At 51.8% G+C, this 14,731-nt stretch overlaps 7 protein-coding genes across 7 annotated transcripts; 4 read left to right on the forward strand and 3 right to left on the reverse strand.

Moving 5' to 3' along the window:
* Positions 1-1,022: 1,022 nt before the first annotated feature.
* Positions 1,023-2,527, forward strand: TRIVIDRAFT_35077 (uncharacterized protein; the record flags this gene model as incomplete). The annotated part of the gene is made up of 2 exons (XM_014106130.1): positions 1,023-1,266; positions 1,326-2,527. The coding sequence occupies 2 exons, from the start codon at positions 1,023-1,025 to the stop codon at positions 2,525-2,527; spliced, it is 1,446 nt and encodes a 481-aa protein (XP_013961605.1).
* Positions 2,528-2,638: 111 nt separating this feature from the next.
* TRIVIDRAFT_79591 (uncharacterized protein) lies at positions 2,639-3,383 on the reverse strand (the record flags this gene model as incomplete). Its single annotated transcript, XM_014106131.1, has 2 exons — positions 2,639-2,991; positions 3,075-3,383. 2 exons carry the CDS (start codon positions 3,280-3,282, stop codon positions 2,732-2,734), a joined length of 468 nt encoding a protein of 155 aa, XP_013961606.1.
* Positions 3,384-3,551: 168 nt separating this feature from the next.
* TRIVIDRAFT_110989 (uncharacterized protein) lies at positions 3,552-4,407 on the reverse strand (the record flags this gene model as incomplete). The annotated part of the gene is made up of 3 exons (XM_014106132.1): positions 3,552-3,770; positions 3,830-4,042; positions 4,131-4,407. The coding sequence occupies one exon, from the start codon at positions 4,384-4,386 to the stop codon at positions 4,147-4,149; it is 240 nt and encodes a 79-aa protein (XP_013961607.1).
* A 1,117-nt stretch (positions 4,408-5,524) lies between these two features.
* TRIVIDRAFT_33909 (uncharacterized protein) lies at positions 5,525-7,756 on the forward strand (the record flags this gene model as incomplete). Its single annotated transcript, XM_014106133.1, has 5 exons — positions 5,525-6,067; positions 6,130-6,314; positions 6,377-6,455; positions 6,514-7,187; positions 7,273-7,756. 5 exons carry the CDS (start codon positions 5,525-5,527, stop codon positions 7,754-7,756), a joined length of 1,965 nt encoding a protein of 654 aa, XP_013961608.1.
* Positions 7,757-8,465: 709 nt separating this feature from the next.
* Positions 8,466-9,188, reverse strand: TRIVIDRAFT_119840 (uncharacterized protein; the record flags this gene model as incomplete). The annotated part of the gene is made up of 2 exons (XM_014106134.1): positions 8,466-8,902; positions 9,014-9,188. Coding segments are annotated over 2 exons (612 nt in total), but the record flags the coding sequence as incomplete, so codon positions are not given.
* Positions 9,189-10,738: 1,550 nt separating this feature from the next.
* On the forward strand, positions 10,739-12,306 carry TRIVIDRAFT_215132 (uncharacterized protein; the record flags this gene model as incomplete). The annotated part of the gene is made up of 3 exons (XM_014106135.1): positions 10,739-10,856; positions 11,132-11,854; positions 11,935-12,306. The coding sequence occupies 3 exons, from the start codon at positions 10,769-10,771 to the stop codon at positions 12,036-12,038; spliced, it is 915 nt and encodes a 304-aa protein (XP_013961610.1).
* Positions 12,307-13,023: 717 nt separating this feature from the next.
* Positions 13,024-14,709, forward strand: TRIVIDRAFT_33997 (uncharacterized protein; the record flags this gene model as incomplete). Its single annotated transcript, XM_014106136.1, has 5 exons — positions 13,024-13,137; positions 13,192-13,233; positions 13,344-13,644; positions 13,751-14,177; positions 14,241-14,709. The coding sequence occupies 5 exons, from the start codon at positions 13,024-13,026 to the stop codon at positions 14,707-14,709; spliced, it is 1,353 nt and encodes a 450-aa protein (XP_013961611.1).
* Between the last annotated feature and the right edge of the window lie 22 nt (positions 14,710-14,731).

Raw genomic sequence — 14,731 nt, forward strand, 5'->3', positions numbered from 1 at the left:
TTGGCAAGTGTCGACTGAATGGGCCAGGGCACGGGGGATTTGCCTGTAACGTAAGCTTGCAGCGGCAAAAGGACTTTGAATAGACCAAAAGGTCAATCCGCCAGCCACTAAAACGGATCCCAAACGCGGCCGCTCAGCCTCTAAATACGGGGGGATCTGGTGGGTCGCCGGAAGCTCGGGAGGTTTGGAGATGGAGGATGCAAAGACGGAGTAAGCGGCACGCGGCTGGGCTTATGGGGTGTGATTGGATGAAGATGTCTTGTCGACTTGGGATATCACGCGCTACTGAGGTCTTTTAACCATCACGAATGGCAGATCTCTAGGGATGATCGTGTCTGAGGTTGCAGATGCTATTGAGCAGTGTCCAGCAGACACAAGGCGCAGACGACGCTCTTGATTCGGTCTTTTTTTAAGTTGCATTCGATGGTTGACGGATGCGTTCATGCAGATAGATTGATGGCTGGCTTCAATATATTCGGGCTCGCGGAGATAAAGGAGAGAAGCAAGCGGTTACGAGTACATGCATCCACATGGCTACATGGATACGAAGTCTCTCTCGGCAAATGCTCTGGCTTCATCTCGCTACTAGAAGCCATCCGGCCGGCATTTGATTCATACTTTCTGCTCCATTTATATCATTTTGAGCGAAGGGGCCCCATCAGGATTCGAGATTTACACGCAATGGCCGCAAGAGGTCAAGCGCTGTGCTAAACGTCGGGCGAACACCGGCAAAAGATAAGGCGGAATGCGTCTTATCGGTCAGGCACCGCACTGCAGCAAGGATGAATCGTAGAATATGGGCCATGATATGAGCATTCGCAGAAAGATTGTGTGATTCGCTATTCGCCAGCATCTCTCGTTCGGGCGTTTGACGCATAGACTGTAAAGTTGACGAGGCTTCCTGGACAAGGCGCATCGTGACTTTTTTCTCATATACATTTTCCTTCATAGATTCCCTTTGCAGTTCATTTTTTTCTTCTTCATTTTTCACTCCCAACCCTAGAGTTGTGTGGCAACTCAAAATGAGCGATCCCAGTCTTGAGAATTCTTCCGACATGTCTGGCCGCAAGATCTTTGAGCTCATAAGCTCTGCTGCCGCCGATGGATCTGCAGCACGGCTTGGAAAGTTGTCTCTTCCCGGCAAAAAGGTCATCGAAACACCAAACTTTTTCGCAGTCACATCTCGCGGGGCAGTGCCTCATCTCACTCCCGATAACCTGAAGAGACACACATCTGTAAGCGGCTTTTACATGGCGCTGGAAGACTGTAAGTCATCAAGGATACATTTATCTATAAAGCGGTCGTTTTCTGATTGCGGGCGGTAGTTATTGAGAAAAAGGAGCCTCCCATTCTGCAAACTCCTGGAGGGGAGGGTTCACGTCGACTACACAGATTTACAGCCCTGCCGTCAAACACCGTAACGATGCTTGGTCCGCGACGAAACCCGGCGGTTACAACTCCGTTTGGGAACACGCCCAAGGCTCTCGCCGTCTTTACTTCCACCGGCTTTCGCAATGTGACGGTGCCTGAGTTTACGACTACTGTCCAGGCGCTGCAGCCTGATATCGTGCTGCCAATGGCCGACTTGCCTCACACCAGTGCGACACCCTCGTCTAAGAAGCTGGTGAGAATGGTGGAACGGACGGAAGTGTGGCTGGACGAGTTCTTGGACAGGCTGGCCTCGTCCAAGTCTACGGCTTCTTTGGATAGCTCTGTGTTTGCTCCAATGCTTCCAGTCGAGTATCCTATCCAGTGGGACTATCTTAGACATCTATCAGAGGATGTGCTTGACAAATTAGATGGCCTGGCGGTTTACGATGCAAATCTGCTTCCCGAACTTGTCAACTACCCTCCTCTGACTCCGCTTCCCAAGTTATGCATGGAATCTCCAAAGACCCCGCAGGAGGTCTTGCGTCAGGTTTCCCTTGGTATCGATATCTGTGCAATGTCATTTGCAAATAGCACTTCTGACGCTGGCGTCGCCATGACATTTTCTTTCCCACCGCCTAGTGTTGATGAGGTACGGCCTCTCGGAACCAACATGTGGTCTCCAGAACACAGTACAGCTGTTGTGCCCCTGGTAGAAGGCTGTCAATGCTATACTTGCTCGAAACACCACAGAGCCTACCTCCACCACCTGCTCAATGCAAAGGAGATGTTGGGCTGGAATCTCCTGCAGATCCACAACCATCACGTCATTAACGAATTCTTCGCAGGCATTCGCGAGGCTCTCACCAAAGGACAGGCGGTATTCGAGGAAGAAGCGCGTCGCTTTACTGCTTCATACGAGCCTGTGTTTCCCGAAGGCACTGGCGCAAGGCCTAGGGCAAGGGGATACCACTTTAAGAGCGAGGCTAGCTCAGATAGGATCAACAAACCGGCTTGGATAGATTTAGATAAGGAGGCGGCATCTGCACAGATTACGAGTCTCGCTGAAAGCAGTACACCTAGTGGGGAGAGTCAAGATGCTACGCCGGTGGCGGTGGTTAATGTGGAAGAAGCTGTTGCAACGTTGAGTATAAATTAGCATGAATAGACGCGAGATGAGATGAATATATAGAAAAAGAAAAGAGAATAAGGCCTTTATGGACTATATGATTTCTGGTGACTTGTTGAATAGAAATGTCTAGATGAGCTTGAATGGATATATTTCATATTTGGCCATCTAATCACAGAGTATTCATGTTCTTCTATAGAGCTAGTTTGACTTTGGATTGCTGTTGCTATGCCGCTACCACCACCCATCGTCGTCACTGAATTCAGTGGCGATGCCAAGGTTGTGAATGACACGATGAACGGTAGTAGAATCACGCTCCGAATCAATCCACACAGCACCAATCAGCGCCTCTGCAGTAGAAGCGCATATGCCTTGAGATATGGTGCCATTTTGACATGGTGGCAGCTTGACATATTTGTATATTTTCCGCTTCACCAAAGTCCTACTCAAGACATAGTTTGAGGCTTCCACCCTGCAGATTTGCTCGCATTTTTCTACGGGCTGAAATCAGCTTTCGCGTTTTCTAACATAGACGGAGGTTCTGGCAAGATTATCCATGCATAGATGGGAAGCTCACGCGTGGTTTTGCCGTTGATGATGCCGTCGTCGACTATGACAAGTCGGAGGACGGCGTCTCCGATCATTGCCAGACCCTTGTTTCCATGGGCCCTGGGATTTTCGCGCGTAGTGTTTGGGTTTGAGCCTGCGGCGTGGAGAGCTTCCTCGAGAAGCCTTGGGTTTCGAAATTTGTACTGTAGGATGTCTTGGACGGGTTGGTAAGCCATGCCGGGAGAGAAGCTGATGAATACACTCAATTTTGTTTCTTTCTACAGTGTTATGCCTTTTCTCTTTTTATGTTCGATTGCTCTGCATTCCAGAGAGATGGAGAAGAAATATTTCCGAAAGAGGAAGCATTCCAGCTCCCTCCAACTAACAGAGCAGTGTATGCTGTATATCCGTGGATTACTGTATTTTGACGTCAGCAAAACCTTCAATTCCTACCTAGGTACCTACCTACCTAGGTACCTAGGTAACTAATCGTTTGTTAGAAACTGATGCCTTCAATTGGCTTTTACAACAGCTATCGGCATATGTCCAATTAGCCGACACGATATGCTGGAGATAGACAAAATATGGCGAGTAATCGCGATATGCCGAGTACTGTAGTGTTGCTGAAATAACAGCAAATTATCCATCAAGCTGGGTTCGCTGGGTGTTATAACGATTAAGATAGGTACCAGACATCAATCAAGAGCTGGCGTTGTACCTATTGCTGGTAGGTGGTAGTGAGAATGGATGCTCCTGCCCTGCCTTGCTTCCCATTCTACCTACCTACCTATATTTGGTCCAGGTGCCCGGGCTTAAGTAAGCTGTGATTACTATTTCGGTTCGCATGCTTCTATTCCTGCCTCAGGTATGGAGGTGCTCAGGAAACAGCCTGGAAATGATTAAAACAACACGACGATAGTCACCACGGGGCCTGGATCATATGCCTAAAAGGCAGCTGACGGGGCCCTGGCGGAAAAGAACGCGGTCCGAATTAAGCTTCATCCAAGGTTAATCATCAACACTATCGACTGATAGACCGAGCTGACGAGTGAGTCTGCGTGGGCCCAATTCAGAGTCGACATACTCGTACGCAGCGTCGGTCAACGGATTGAGAAGAGGTTGGCCTCTAGTTCGACTTGACGTGGGCCATTTGTCACTGCTGCCCACTTAAACCGGCCTCGTTGGACGTATCGGTATCGTCCGTTGCGTGAGAGCGCAGCGCACCGACCGAGAGGCTGTTCAGCTCTGGATGCCGTGCAACCTTGCGACATGCCAGCCGGGATGCGCTGACCCCAGATCCGTCTCTCATGGTGACGGTATTTTTGGCCGGCCATGTTCATCTATCACAAGGACAGAGAAATGGGTCAATAGTACGAGGAAACCCTACAAGATCACGGAGTACAGCAAGGCAACCCTCTTCAAATCGGATCTTCATTCTGGTCTTATACTGTGGGAGCAACGGCCACCCACCTATTAAGAAAATAATAAGAAATAAGCATAACAATAACAGAAAAACCAAGCTTGCCTAGTCTAATCCTAGTACTACCACCTCAGATGGCTGCCGGTGCCTGTCGGCTTGCGGAGTCTGCGAACTTTTGAATTGTCGAATCGCAGGGCAAACACGAGCCAGGGCCAGCTCCAAGCGCCCAATGAAATCATGGCTTCAACCCACGGGACGAGCGCCAAGATCGACGAACCTTCGGCTGCAGACGAAAGTCCCTTGGAAGCCGTGAGCTAACAACTTTGACGGGCGAGGTTATGAAGACTGCACGGCTGCATTTTCTCCACGACTGGCATCATTCCGGCGGACGAGATCGGGAAAAGCCAAGCTGGGACCTGGATTTTGCGAGCAAACGCCAAGAGCCACGAGCATCGCCACTTATTTCAGGGTCGACCTCGGGCTCTTCATTCTACCATCGATACGACACGTGCCGGTGTGCTCGACAGTAAGGGGCCTGCTTCTTGTGTCGCCACGGTGCTTGGCATCGCGATGGAAGAAGCATGGTTACAAGCACACCCAGGTCGACAGCAAGCATCCGCAATTTGCTACCTGCATTTTCCCCCACGCGGAAAAAGGGCCCAATTGAGCCAATGGAGTATCACAGAGCGATGGATGCTACCTCACATTTTCGAGTCTTCGCCCATGGCCTATGGTTCTAGCCCAGACGCCATGGATTGGATATGCAGGGATGATGATACCTCCCGACGAGGTTGACGAGGTGCCTTGCATCCCTCTCCATCTGTTCAACGTGGGCAATGCTGCACACGGTCAGGGAGGTTACCGGAAGTGGCCGCTAGCTGCAACATTTTGCGTTGCTCGGCATGGTCATCACGCGAGGACCGGATTTTCCGTTGCATCTGTATATAAAGGGCCCGCGAGCCTTGCCATGCCGCTCCTCTTGTTGCCCTCCCAGCTGCCCTGCAGTCATTGCACTCCTCAATTCGTTGTATAGTCTTGGATAGCTGCCACTGCCCAAGATGATTGCCAAGATTGGAGTTGCCAGCCTCCTCGCAGCCTCGCTGTCGGCCGTCTCGGCCCAGACCTTCCAGCGCCTGGGAACATGCCCGACTCTGGGATGTCTTCTGCCTCCTGACCAGAGCGACTTCCTCCCCGGCCAGCTGTTCGACCTGCGTGTCGAGGTTCACGCTCCCGTCAACGGCTCTGAGGCTGCCCACAACGGCAAGCCTGATGAGAAGTTCAAGGTGACCATTGCCAAAGACGGCGGCAGGGCCAAGGACTTTGCCGATGCCTTTAACCTCAAGGAGCCTGCGCTTGAGAAGTGGACGTTCAACTGGTATGAGGACCTTTTTGCCCAAGATGCCAAAAAGCCCTCTGTTGTCAACGTTGCCTCCAAGGCCTACCGTAAGATTGCCCTGTACGAGCCGGGCACTTACACCGTCACCTTGAACTACTACAATGGCGAGAAGACCACCGCCAAGTGGGTTGTTCGCGACCTTCACACCAAGAAGAGGGCCAAGAACGTCATCTTCTTCATTGGTGATGGCATGACCACCAACATGGTACGTTCCAATTGAGCTATGAAAACCCTGGTTTCCCAATGCTGACCATTGATGTTGGCTAGATCACCGCCGCTCGTCTCCTTGGACACCAGAGCATCAACGGCAAATACCAGACTCGTCTGCAGCTTGACGACTTCCCCGTCCTGGGTCACCAGATGACCCACTCCATCGACAGCTACATCACTGACTCTGCTAACTCGGCCTCTGCTCTCTACTCTGGCCACAAGAGCACTGTCAACGCCATGGGGTACAGTGTTCCTAGCGAGAAAAAAGGTTCATGTGTGATGGAAAGCTAACCAGCATGTTTAGTGTCCACGCTGATTCTTCTCCTAACGCCTTCGATGACCCCAAGGTTGAGACCATTGTCGAGATCTTCCGCCGTGTACGCGTAAGTATAGCATACTTAGCCCCAAGATGGCAAGCAATTGGCTAACACCCTGCTTCAGAAAGGTGTTTGGGGCGCCGTCTCTACCGCTTTTCTTGCCGATGCCACTCCCATTGCTCTCAGCGGCCACACCCGTCGCCGCAGCGAGTACGGCTCTCTGATTGACCAGGCCCTGCACGGCGTGACCAACTACTCCTGGACCAACCACGGTGGCCCTGATGTTTTCTTCGGTGGCGGTGCTGAGCAGTTCCTCCCCGGTACCGGTTCTTACCAGGGCAAGGACTACTATGCCGAGTTCGCCAAGAAGGGCTACAGCGTCAGCACTGACAAGAAGTCCCTCCTCGCCGCCGACAACAACAAGAAGGCTCTTGGTGTCTTCTGCCAGGGTGTCATGCCCGTCTGGCTGGACCGCAACGTCTACACTGACAACCTCAAGAGCTTCAAGAACGACCCCAAGGGTGGAAAGGGCCCTGCTCTTGACCTGCCCGGCCTCAAGGAGATGACCCTTAAGGCTGTTGATATCCTGCACAAGCGCGGTGGCAAGGAGGGTTTCTTCCTGATGTCCGAGGCTGCCTCTATCGACAAACAGATGCACGTCCTTGACTACGACCGTGCTCTGGGTGATCTTTTGGAGCTCGACGACACCGTCCGCGCTACCATTGACAAGCTCAAGAAGCTGGGCATCTATGATGAGACACTGGTCATCGTCTCTGCTGACCACGGTCACGGCTTTGAGTATGTTTCCCACCCTTTTATTCCTCGCCCCCCCTCTTCCACTGTTATATGGTTTGACTAACCGCTAACACGTTGGAACTCACAGTGTCTTTGGCTCTGCCGATACCGAATACCTCACCGCCCAGAAGGACGAGCGTGCCAAGCGCAACGCCATCGGTGTCTACGAGAAGTCTGGCCTCTCCCAGTACACCAAGAAGGACGGCAAGATCAGCTACGGCACTGGCGTCAACTTCCCCACCAACTGGGAGCCTCGCTACGCCATTGCCGGTGGTGTCGGTGCTGCCCCTGACCACCGCGAGAACTACAAGGTCCACAAGAACGGCCCTCGCCTGCCCGCCGTCGCCATGGGCAGCGAGTACTATGTCAACCCCGAGGACGGCGTCGACGGTATCGTCATCAACGGAACCATCCCCACCTCTGAGGCCCAGGGTGTCCACTCCCTGACTGACGTGCCCGTCTTTGCTCTCGGCCCTTGCCAGGAGACTTTTGGCGGTACCTACAACAACGTCGATATCTTCTACAAGATTGCCAATTGCTTGGGTCTGGCCGTTGGCAAGAAGAACTGCTAGACAATGTCTAGTGGGGTGATTTAAAGGGTATATAGGAATGAAAGCGTGTTACGATGTGCTGTATTTAATTTTACGTTTAAAAAAAAGAGCTAATATATCTTAATCGAATTTTGCAATTGCAATTGTATTGCTTAAAGTGTCTCATGTAACCGTATCTAATCTGTCTGAGCCAGTACATCGTATGCCCTGAAGGCCATCAAATCTATCTCTGGCGACGTTGCCATCTTTTGTTCTTGTCGATATATGTTTATATTTATGTCAAAAACGCCGCACCCCTGTTGCCAAATCAATGAAGTAGTGAAGTCGATATGCGCTCCGCCATGCCGATAAAAAGAGAGAGAGAAGAAGAAAATAGCAACGAAGAAAAATGTAATAAGAGCAACTGAAGTCAACTCCTGATATTTCGAGGGTTATATTCGTGAGCGTGTGCAACCCGAGAGAGAGATTCTTTTGCTTGAAAAAAAGGACGTATTCCCACTCTTTACTTGTAAAGGTGAGCATAGTGTTTGCGCCAATGGTCAGCCGGAGACTTCTAGTCGGGCCTTGTGGCGTTCATCACAGAAACAATTGCTGTCAATTCGCGTCCATTGAGCTCCTCAACGCGGCGGCCGTCCTTGTCGACCTTGTTGGCCAGCGAGGCGGTGTGCATCCAGACACTCTTAGTGCCGTGGACGGAGAGCCGGGCCACGGAGTCGCGCACGTTGCCGCGGCGGACGCCGCCGCCGGCGATGACCTGCAGGCTGCCGGGGGCGGCGCGGTGGCAGATTGCGTCGAGCTTCTCGAGGTTCTCGTGGCAGTTGCCGAGGCCGCCCGAGGTCAGGACGCCGTCGAAGCCGCAGCGGACAAGGATGTCGATGCCCTTTGCCCAGCGCTCGCCGGCGGCGATGGGGTCGAAGGCGCGGTGGAAGATGCAGGGGAAGGGGCGGGCGGCGTCGATGAGGAGTTTGCAGCGCTCCTCGTCGATGGTGTACTTGAATTCTGGGTACTTTGCAAGGGTAGAGGCTTTGGTCTGACGCTTGAGGATGCCAAAAACGAAGCCGTCGCCGCGGATGGGGTTGAGAACTCTAGTGGCCTTGAAGTCGTGGATGGCTTGCAGCATGAGAGCAATCTCGTCGTCGGTGTAGATGAAGTCTTGGAGCAGGTGATCTTGATCCAGGTCCTGGTCCTGTTCCAAGTCCAGATCCTGATTTTGGACTTCCTTTTGCTCCTGCTCCTGCTCTTGCCCTGCCTGCGGGATGGGAAGGCGAGGCGGGCCACGAGGGCGAATCATGATGCGGACGGGAATTTCAAGCTGCGAGGCAATCGAGGTCAGCTCCTTGACGGGGGGCGTAAGGCCGCCTTCTTCGTACGAGCCTGGAGCATTGATTTCGATGCGTTTGGCGCCCAGGTCCTGAGCCTCAAGGCCAGAGGCGCCGCTGAAGACTGCGACTTCGCAGTTGAGCCGGGTTGGCTGTCCGAGATCTATTGGGGTAGGCATTGTGGTGTGTGTTTGATAAGGAAGATGTGCCTAGTTGAGAGCTAGAGATGTATGTGTGCGTATTTGGCTGGTTGAGGCTTAGCAATGAAGCTCCGATTTAAGGAGATGGGGGAGTTTGTTGAGAGGGGCTAAGGAAGTTTTGGGGGATAGAAGTATCGCTTGCCTTTGTAAGAAGAAGAGAGAAGCGGTTAAATAGGCAGCGTCATCTCATACTGCAGCTTTGCTTTGATGAAACACGGTTATAGATTGAACGTTTGGGCGGTTCAAAACAAGAATGCGAGATCAATAGGAAGAATGATTGTGCTGCCCAGCTATTGTAGTTATTGGTGAGGGCGGATTTGGATGTTCAATGAAGAGGAAGGAAAGGTGGGGGGTTTGAGTTGATGATGAGGCGGGGGAGGGGCACGGCTTATCAGATAAGAAATTTTGCGCGGGAAGAAAGAAAGATGCTGGAGTAGATTTGCCAAGGACTGGCATATCGTAAGGCTAATCGTTGAAGTTTTTTCAATCTTACAGGGAAATTGGTGTTGATGGGATTTGATACTGTGTTGGATACGGTCGGTAGAAGAGAGATGCAACTAATAGGTGGCTGCATCCCGCAATGCTCCGTCCGAGCTTTTGTCTACACACTCCATGTCCTGCAGCTTTCCGCATACCAGCAACATATTCTACCTAGGTGCCTACCTATTGATGTCCACGGGTGCCTGATATAATATCATACCGCATCGAATGTAGTAATAGTTTTCATCATTCAACAAAATCTCAACATCCATATCGAAAAAGAAAAAAAAGAACGGAAAAGAAGGCCTCGGGGTGGCGTTCTCGGCTCGCCGTATCTAGGGCAAGCTATCTGTGTAAGGTAGGCATACTCCGTAGATTCTGGCCCCTTCTCTTCTCCTCTCCCAATTTCATGCATTTCAACTCCCATCTGCCCCTCGAGTGGAGCGCAGTGCTATGCAATGCCACGACAGGGAAAACTATCGGTGACCTGCTCCTCCCATACAAATTGTGTGTCCTCGTCGAGTACCGCTCAACAAAAACTCTTCTCGTCCCTCCCATCTCAATTTTTTTTAGGCTGCCTTCCAGTGGACCCTCCGCTGCAAGAGCTTCGAGTCAGTGGACCCGTCACCAAGCTCCAGCGGGCTTAGTGCTCCCTGGTTTTGCCGTTTCGGGCGGAGTCGATGCCGTGCTAGGCAAGGCACCGCTACGCAAAATGAGCTCCATCCACTCACACCCAGACAAATCTGCAAGCTCTTTCGACGTCCATCTTTTTTTTTTCTCTGGCAAGCTGTAGGTACTCCGTAGGTACTGTACTCCTCTCTGCATTGCTTTTGTTTCACTCCAGAGCGAGCAGAGAAAATTTTCTCCGTACCCCATCAGCCTGACCAGACGTCATATCGTCGGTACCTGGTTCCACCATAGGTACCATACCTAGGTATAAAGCAGTGCTCAGCTCCCCCTCCCTCCCAAAACTTACATCCGTCAAACCACGTCTTTTATTGTCGCAACACAAGACACAACCATCTACCGTCGCCATGTCTGCCGAGAACATTGACAACAACATCTCCTACGAGATCCTGGAGGACCTCGAGGATGATTTCGAGGAGGTTGAGCTCGAGCTCCGTAAGTCACCCCTGCGCCAGCCATTGTTCCCATACACAATCCTGCCCGTTTCCTCTCTTCACTTTGGCGACGAGCTGTTGAGTAGACGTGGCTACGATGCTGCTGCTGCTGCTGCTGCTGCCATCTCGAGCGGCAAGAGGGCTAGCAGGCTAGCCTGTTGTTCAGTTCACCACTCGCTCGGCGTACAAAGAAGAGTGAAACATTTGAGGGCTCCATTGTTCATTCATTCTATTCGTTCAATTAGCCCACAAGCTAACACAAACCCCGCTTCACAGTCCGCCAGCAGGCCAAGCTCACCAAGGATCTGTACGCCAAGCGTGCCAAGGTCGTCTCTGAGATCCCCAACTTCTGGCCCCTCGTCTTCGAGCAGGCCCCTCCGGATATCGATGAGTATGTCCAGCCCACCGACTCAGCTGTCCTCCTGAGCTCCCTGGTCAACCTGTCCGTGGAGCGCTTTGAGCTGCCCAACGGCGACCCCCGCAGCATCTCCATCAAGTTCGAGTTCAGCGAGAACGAGTACTTTGAGAACACGGTTCTCGAGAAGAAGTTCTGGTGGCGCCGCAACAAGGATGGCTGGGCGGGCCTCGTCAGTGAGCCTGTCAAGATCAACTGGAAGGCCGACAAGGACCTGACCAGCGGCATGCTGGACCTCGTTTACCAGGTCTGGGAGGACGACAAGGCCGGCAAGGGTGACGACACCGAGGCCAAGAAGAAGCTCAAGAGCCAGATGGAGAGCACCGGCCTCGACGGCGTCAGCTTCTTCGCCTGGTTTGGCTTCCGCGGCCTGAGCATCTCTGAGGAGGAGAACCAGGCTGCCCTCAAGGAGGAGCAGGAGAAGCGCCAGGCCCGTAAGGAGGGCAAGGAGGTCGAGGAGGAGGTCGAGGAGGAGGACGAGGATGATGATGATGACGAGTACGAGATGGAGATCTTCCCCACCGCCGACGACCTTGCCGTCTGCATCGCCGAGGATCTCTGGCCCGGCGCCATCAAGTACTTCTGTGAGTACATTCACGCCTCTGACAATTCATCGGAGGAATCAGAGGATGCATGAACAGCAGCGCTAAGACAACCTCAATAGTGGCGGCCCAAGAGCAGGATGCCCTGAGCGACATCAACTTTGAGTCTGACGAAGAGATGGACGACGAGGACGATGCCCAGCCCTCCAAGAAGCGCAAGGCTTAAGCGTACTCATGATTTAACGATTTCCTTTTTGAGTTTCTTTTTGGATTTCTGTTTTCCCCTCTCTAGTTTGATCAAGCCAGGCCATATACTCGTATATACATATACATATACAGCCGCTTGGGCACGGGATGGATGTAAAAAAAAGTTGATAACGATGATGATGATGGGAAAGGGTTTTTAAAAATAAGGGAGCTCAGACAATGAGCATGATGGCTTTTTATATAGAATCAGACTGGGCGGACAATGATATCACACACACATACCCCCCAATTTTTGGTCTTGAATCTCGTGATTTGCACGTCGATGTTGGTGTTGATGATGATGTGAATTATATATGACTGTTTAAGTTTTATGTTTATTTACATTGTTTTGTCCTCCTGGCTGGTGGTTGAGGATCACGGCTAGTACCGTTTGGCATCGGATCAAAGTTGCTGCCCATCCATGATATGATGTAAACGTGACACTGAAGCCCCTCTCCAACTCGCCTCGGCCTTTGTCATTATTCCCATTTCTCTCCAAATTCGACGTGTCCTTTGCCATCGATTCGGAGTAATTCCTGAGCGACGAAGCCCCCCTCATTTTTGCATTTGGACCAATCCGCTGCCCAGCCATGCCGTACTAACTCCTTTGCCAGACAAAAGGCCCGTCATCGACGCTCTGAATGTATGTCAGCCTCTGCACACGAATTTGTCAGCCTTGGGAGATGCAACCTCTATACATTGGACTTGCTGTATCGAAACGTTGAATGTCTGTGATTGGATGGCTGTTGATGGAGGCACGTGGCGGGTGATGCAATGATATAGCTATAATTATTGTGTCAGGTTGCCTCTATTTTGACACCATGACACTTAATCCATCTTCACTGCTATCGAGAGCGCGACCAGCTGTTTTGCATCTGCAATTCACCAAACACCATACGATACGATCAATTCGACACCGCCAAATCATTTTATTCAATCCAATCCGAATTCGCCCTGCTTCAAGTATGGCGACGCCATGGCAGATTCGCGTTCCCGTCACTGACACGGGCCTGTTGAAATGGGCGCAGACCGACGAGGCTGCCGCAAAGGTCTCTGAGCTTTTGCAAAAGGATCTTGAAGTAGGCTTCTCTCCCAAGTCTTGACCCAACAATAGTGTCTAATTCGTGTGACAGAGCCACCATGTATTCTTCAACGCGGAGGGCTTTCATAATCATGTATGCTCTACAGTTGGGTTCATGAAATATTTCCGCTTTGGTCCATCTTTTAGATGAGATGTCATCCATTATCCCATGGCTTCAATTCAGCTAAGAGAAGCGCCAACTAGATTGTCCATCTCCTACTCTCTCTCTACGCCACCGGTGCCTCTGCCAGCGTCCTCGAGCAGGCTTACGAAGAAAACCACTCTTATCAAATCAAGGCCATGAATACTCGCCCTGATGTGGTTGAGGAGCTTAAGAGCGGGTGGTCAGCAGACTGTCCGTACCTCGGAAAGGGAAAGCACTATCCCGATTTTCTCAAATTCTTTCAGGATGAGATTGAGGAAAAGGGGTGGGAGAAGGTCTTGCTGGAGTATGTTTTTAAAGGAGATGAGAGGAGCGAGACCATCTTCGGTCGCCTCTTTGCTGGTATGTGTCTATATGTTTTTTTTTTCCCTACCTGTTGCTTCGTTGATAAGTATTATATGACCCAAGTGGCTAAATACAATACATTTGCTAACGTAACCTGATCAAGGATTCTTACATCCCCTTATCCAGCTCATGTACGGCATCGAATGGCGCCAACCTGCCATCATCGCCGAGGGCCTCGCCCAAGCCGCCGTCCACGAAAACCGCGTAGGCGTATTCCTCACCAAAGTCGAGCAAGCCGCCCACTCTCAACCTCAGTCAGCCTCGAAAACCCCCCTGCCCAAGCTCTTCGAGTCCGTCGGGCAGTTCAGCGAAAAGCTCGCCACGAGTGCTCGATACGGGGATGCGAACAAGGTGTACGACGGCGTCTTTGTGCGTGCCCCTGACGAAGCGCTCGAGTTTTTGAAGCAGGTCAGGGTTCGGGAGGATGAGCTTGACGAGAGATTGGCCGAGATGGCTCATTCGTGCGCGTATGTCGCTACCACGGCGGCGTTCCATCCGCCAAACGTCCCCAAGCTCGACTTTTTCTTAATGTAAGCCCTGTATCCCATCACTCAAAGCTGTAATATGTCTGCTCTGCTTACAGACATTCCTAGTCATCACCTCAACTCGTCGCCCTTTTTCGTCACGCTTCTCTCCTTCCCCTGGCTCCCACCCTCTCAAAAGGCTCGCATGCTCGAATGGAAAATCCGCCTCGATCTCGTCCAGTACATCGCCCGAGGGTGTCCACCGCTTCGCCTCGACGCCCTCAAGTCGTTTACTCCACAAAACGACTCAGAGACTCCTGTGACGAAGCCGGAGGACCTGCTTCCGCGATTTCACGACATTCTCGACGATGGACATACCATCAAAGTCGTCCGCGCGCTGTTTATCGCGAAGGAGTTATCCAGAAAGTTTGCTGATAGGCCGTGGATCCGTATAGTGGATGACGAGACGTGGTTGAAGATGCATCAGGTCTTGTTGCAGAGCACAGAAGGGCCGCAGGAACCTTCCATGTGGGTGAGATCCGCTGGATTCGATGATGCGTGGCAGAATGTGCCCAAGGCGGCTGATGGGAAATTGTAAGTCTTTGGAGTCGACAACACTG

This window comes from Trichoderma virens (assembly GCF_000170995.1).
Source record: "Trichoderma virens Gv29-8 chromosome Unknown TRIVIscaffold_1, whole genome shotgun sequence".
NCBI classification, from domain to species: Eukaryota; Fungi; Ascomycota; class Sordariomycetes; order Hypocreales; family Hypocreaceae; genus Trichoderma; species Trichoderma virens.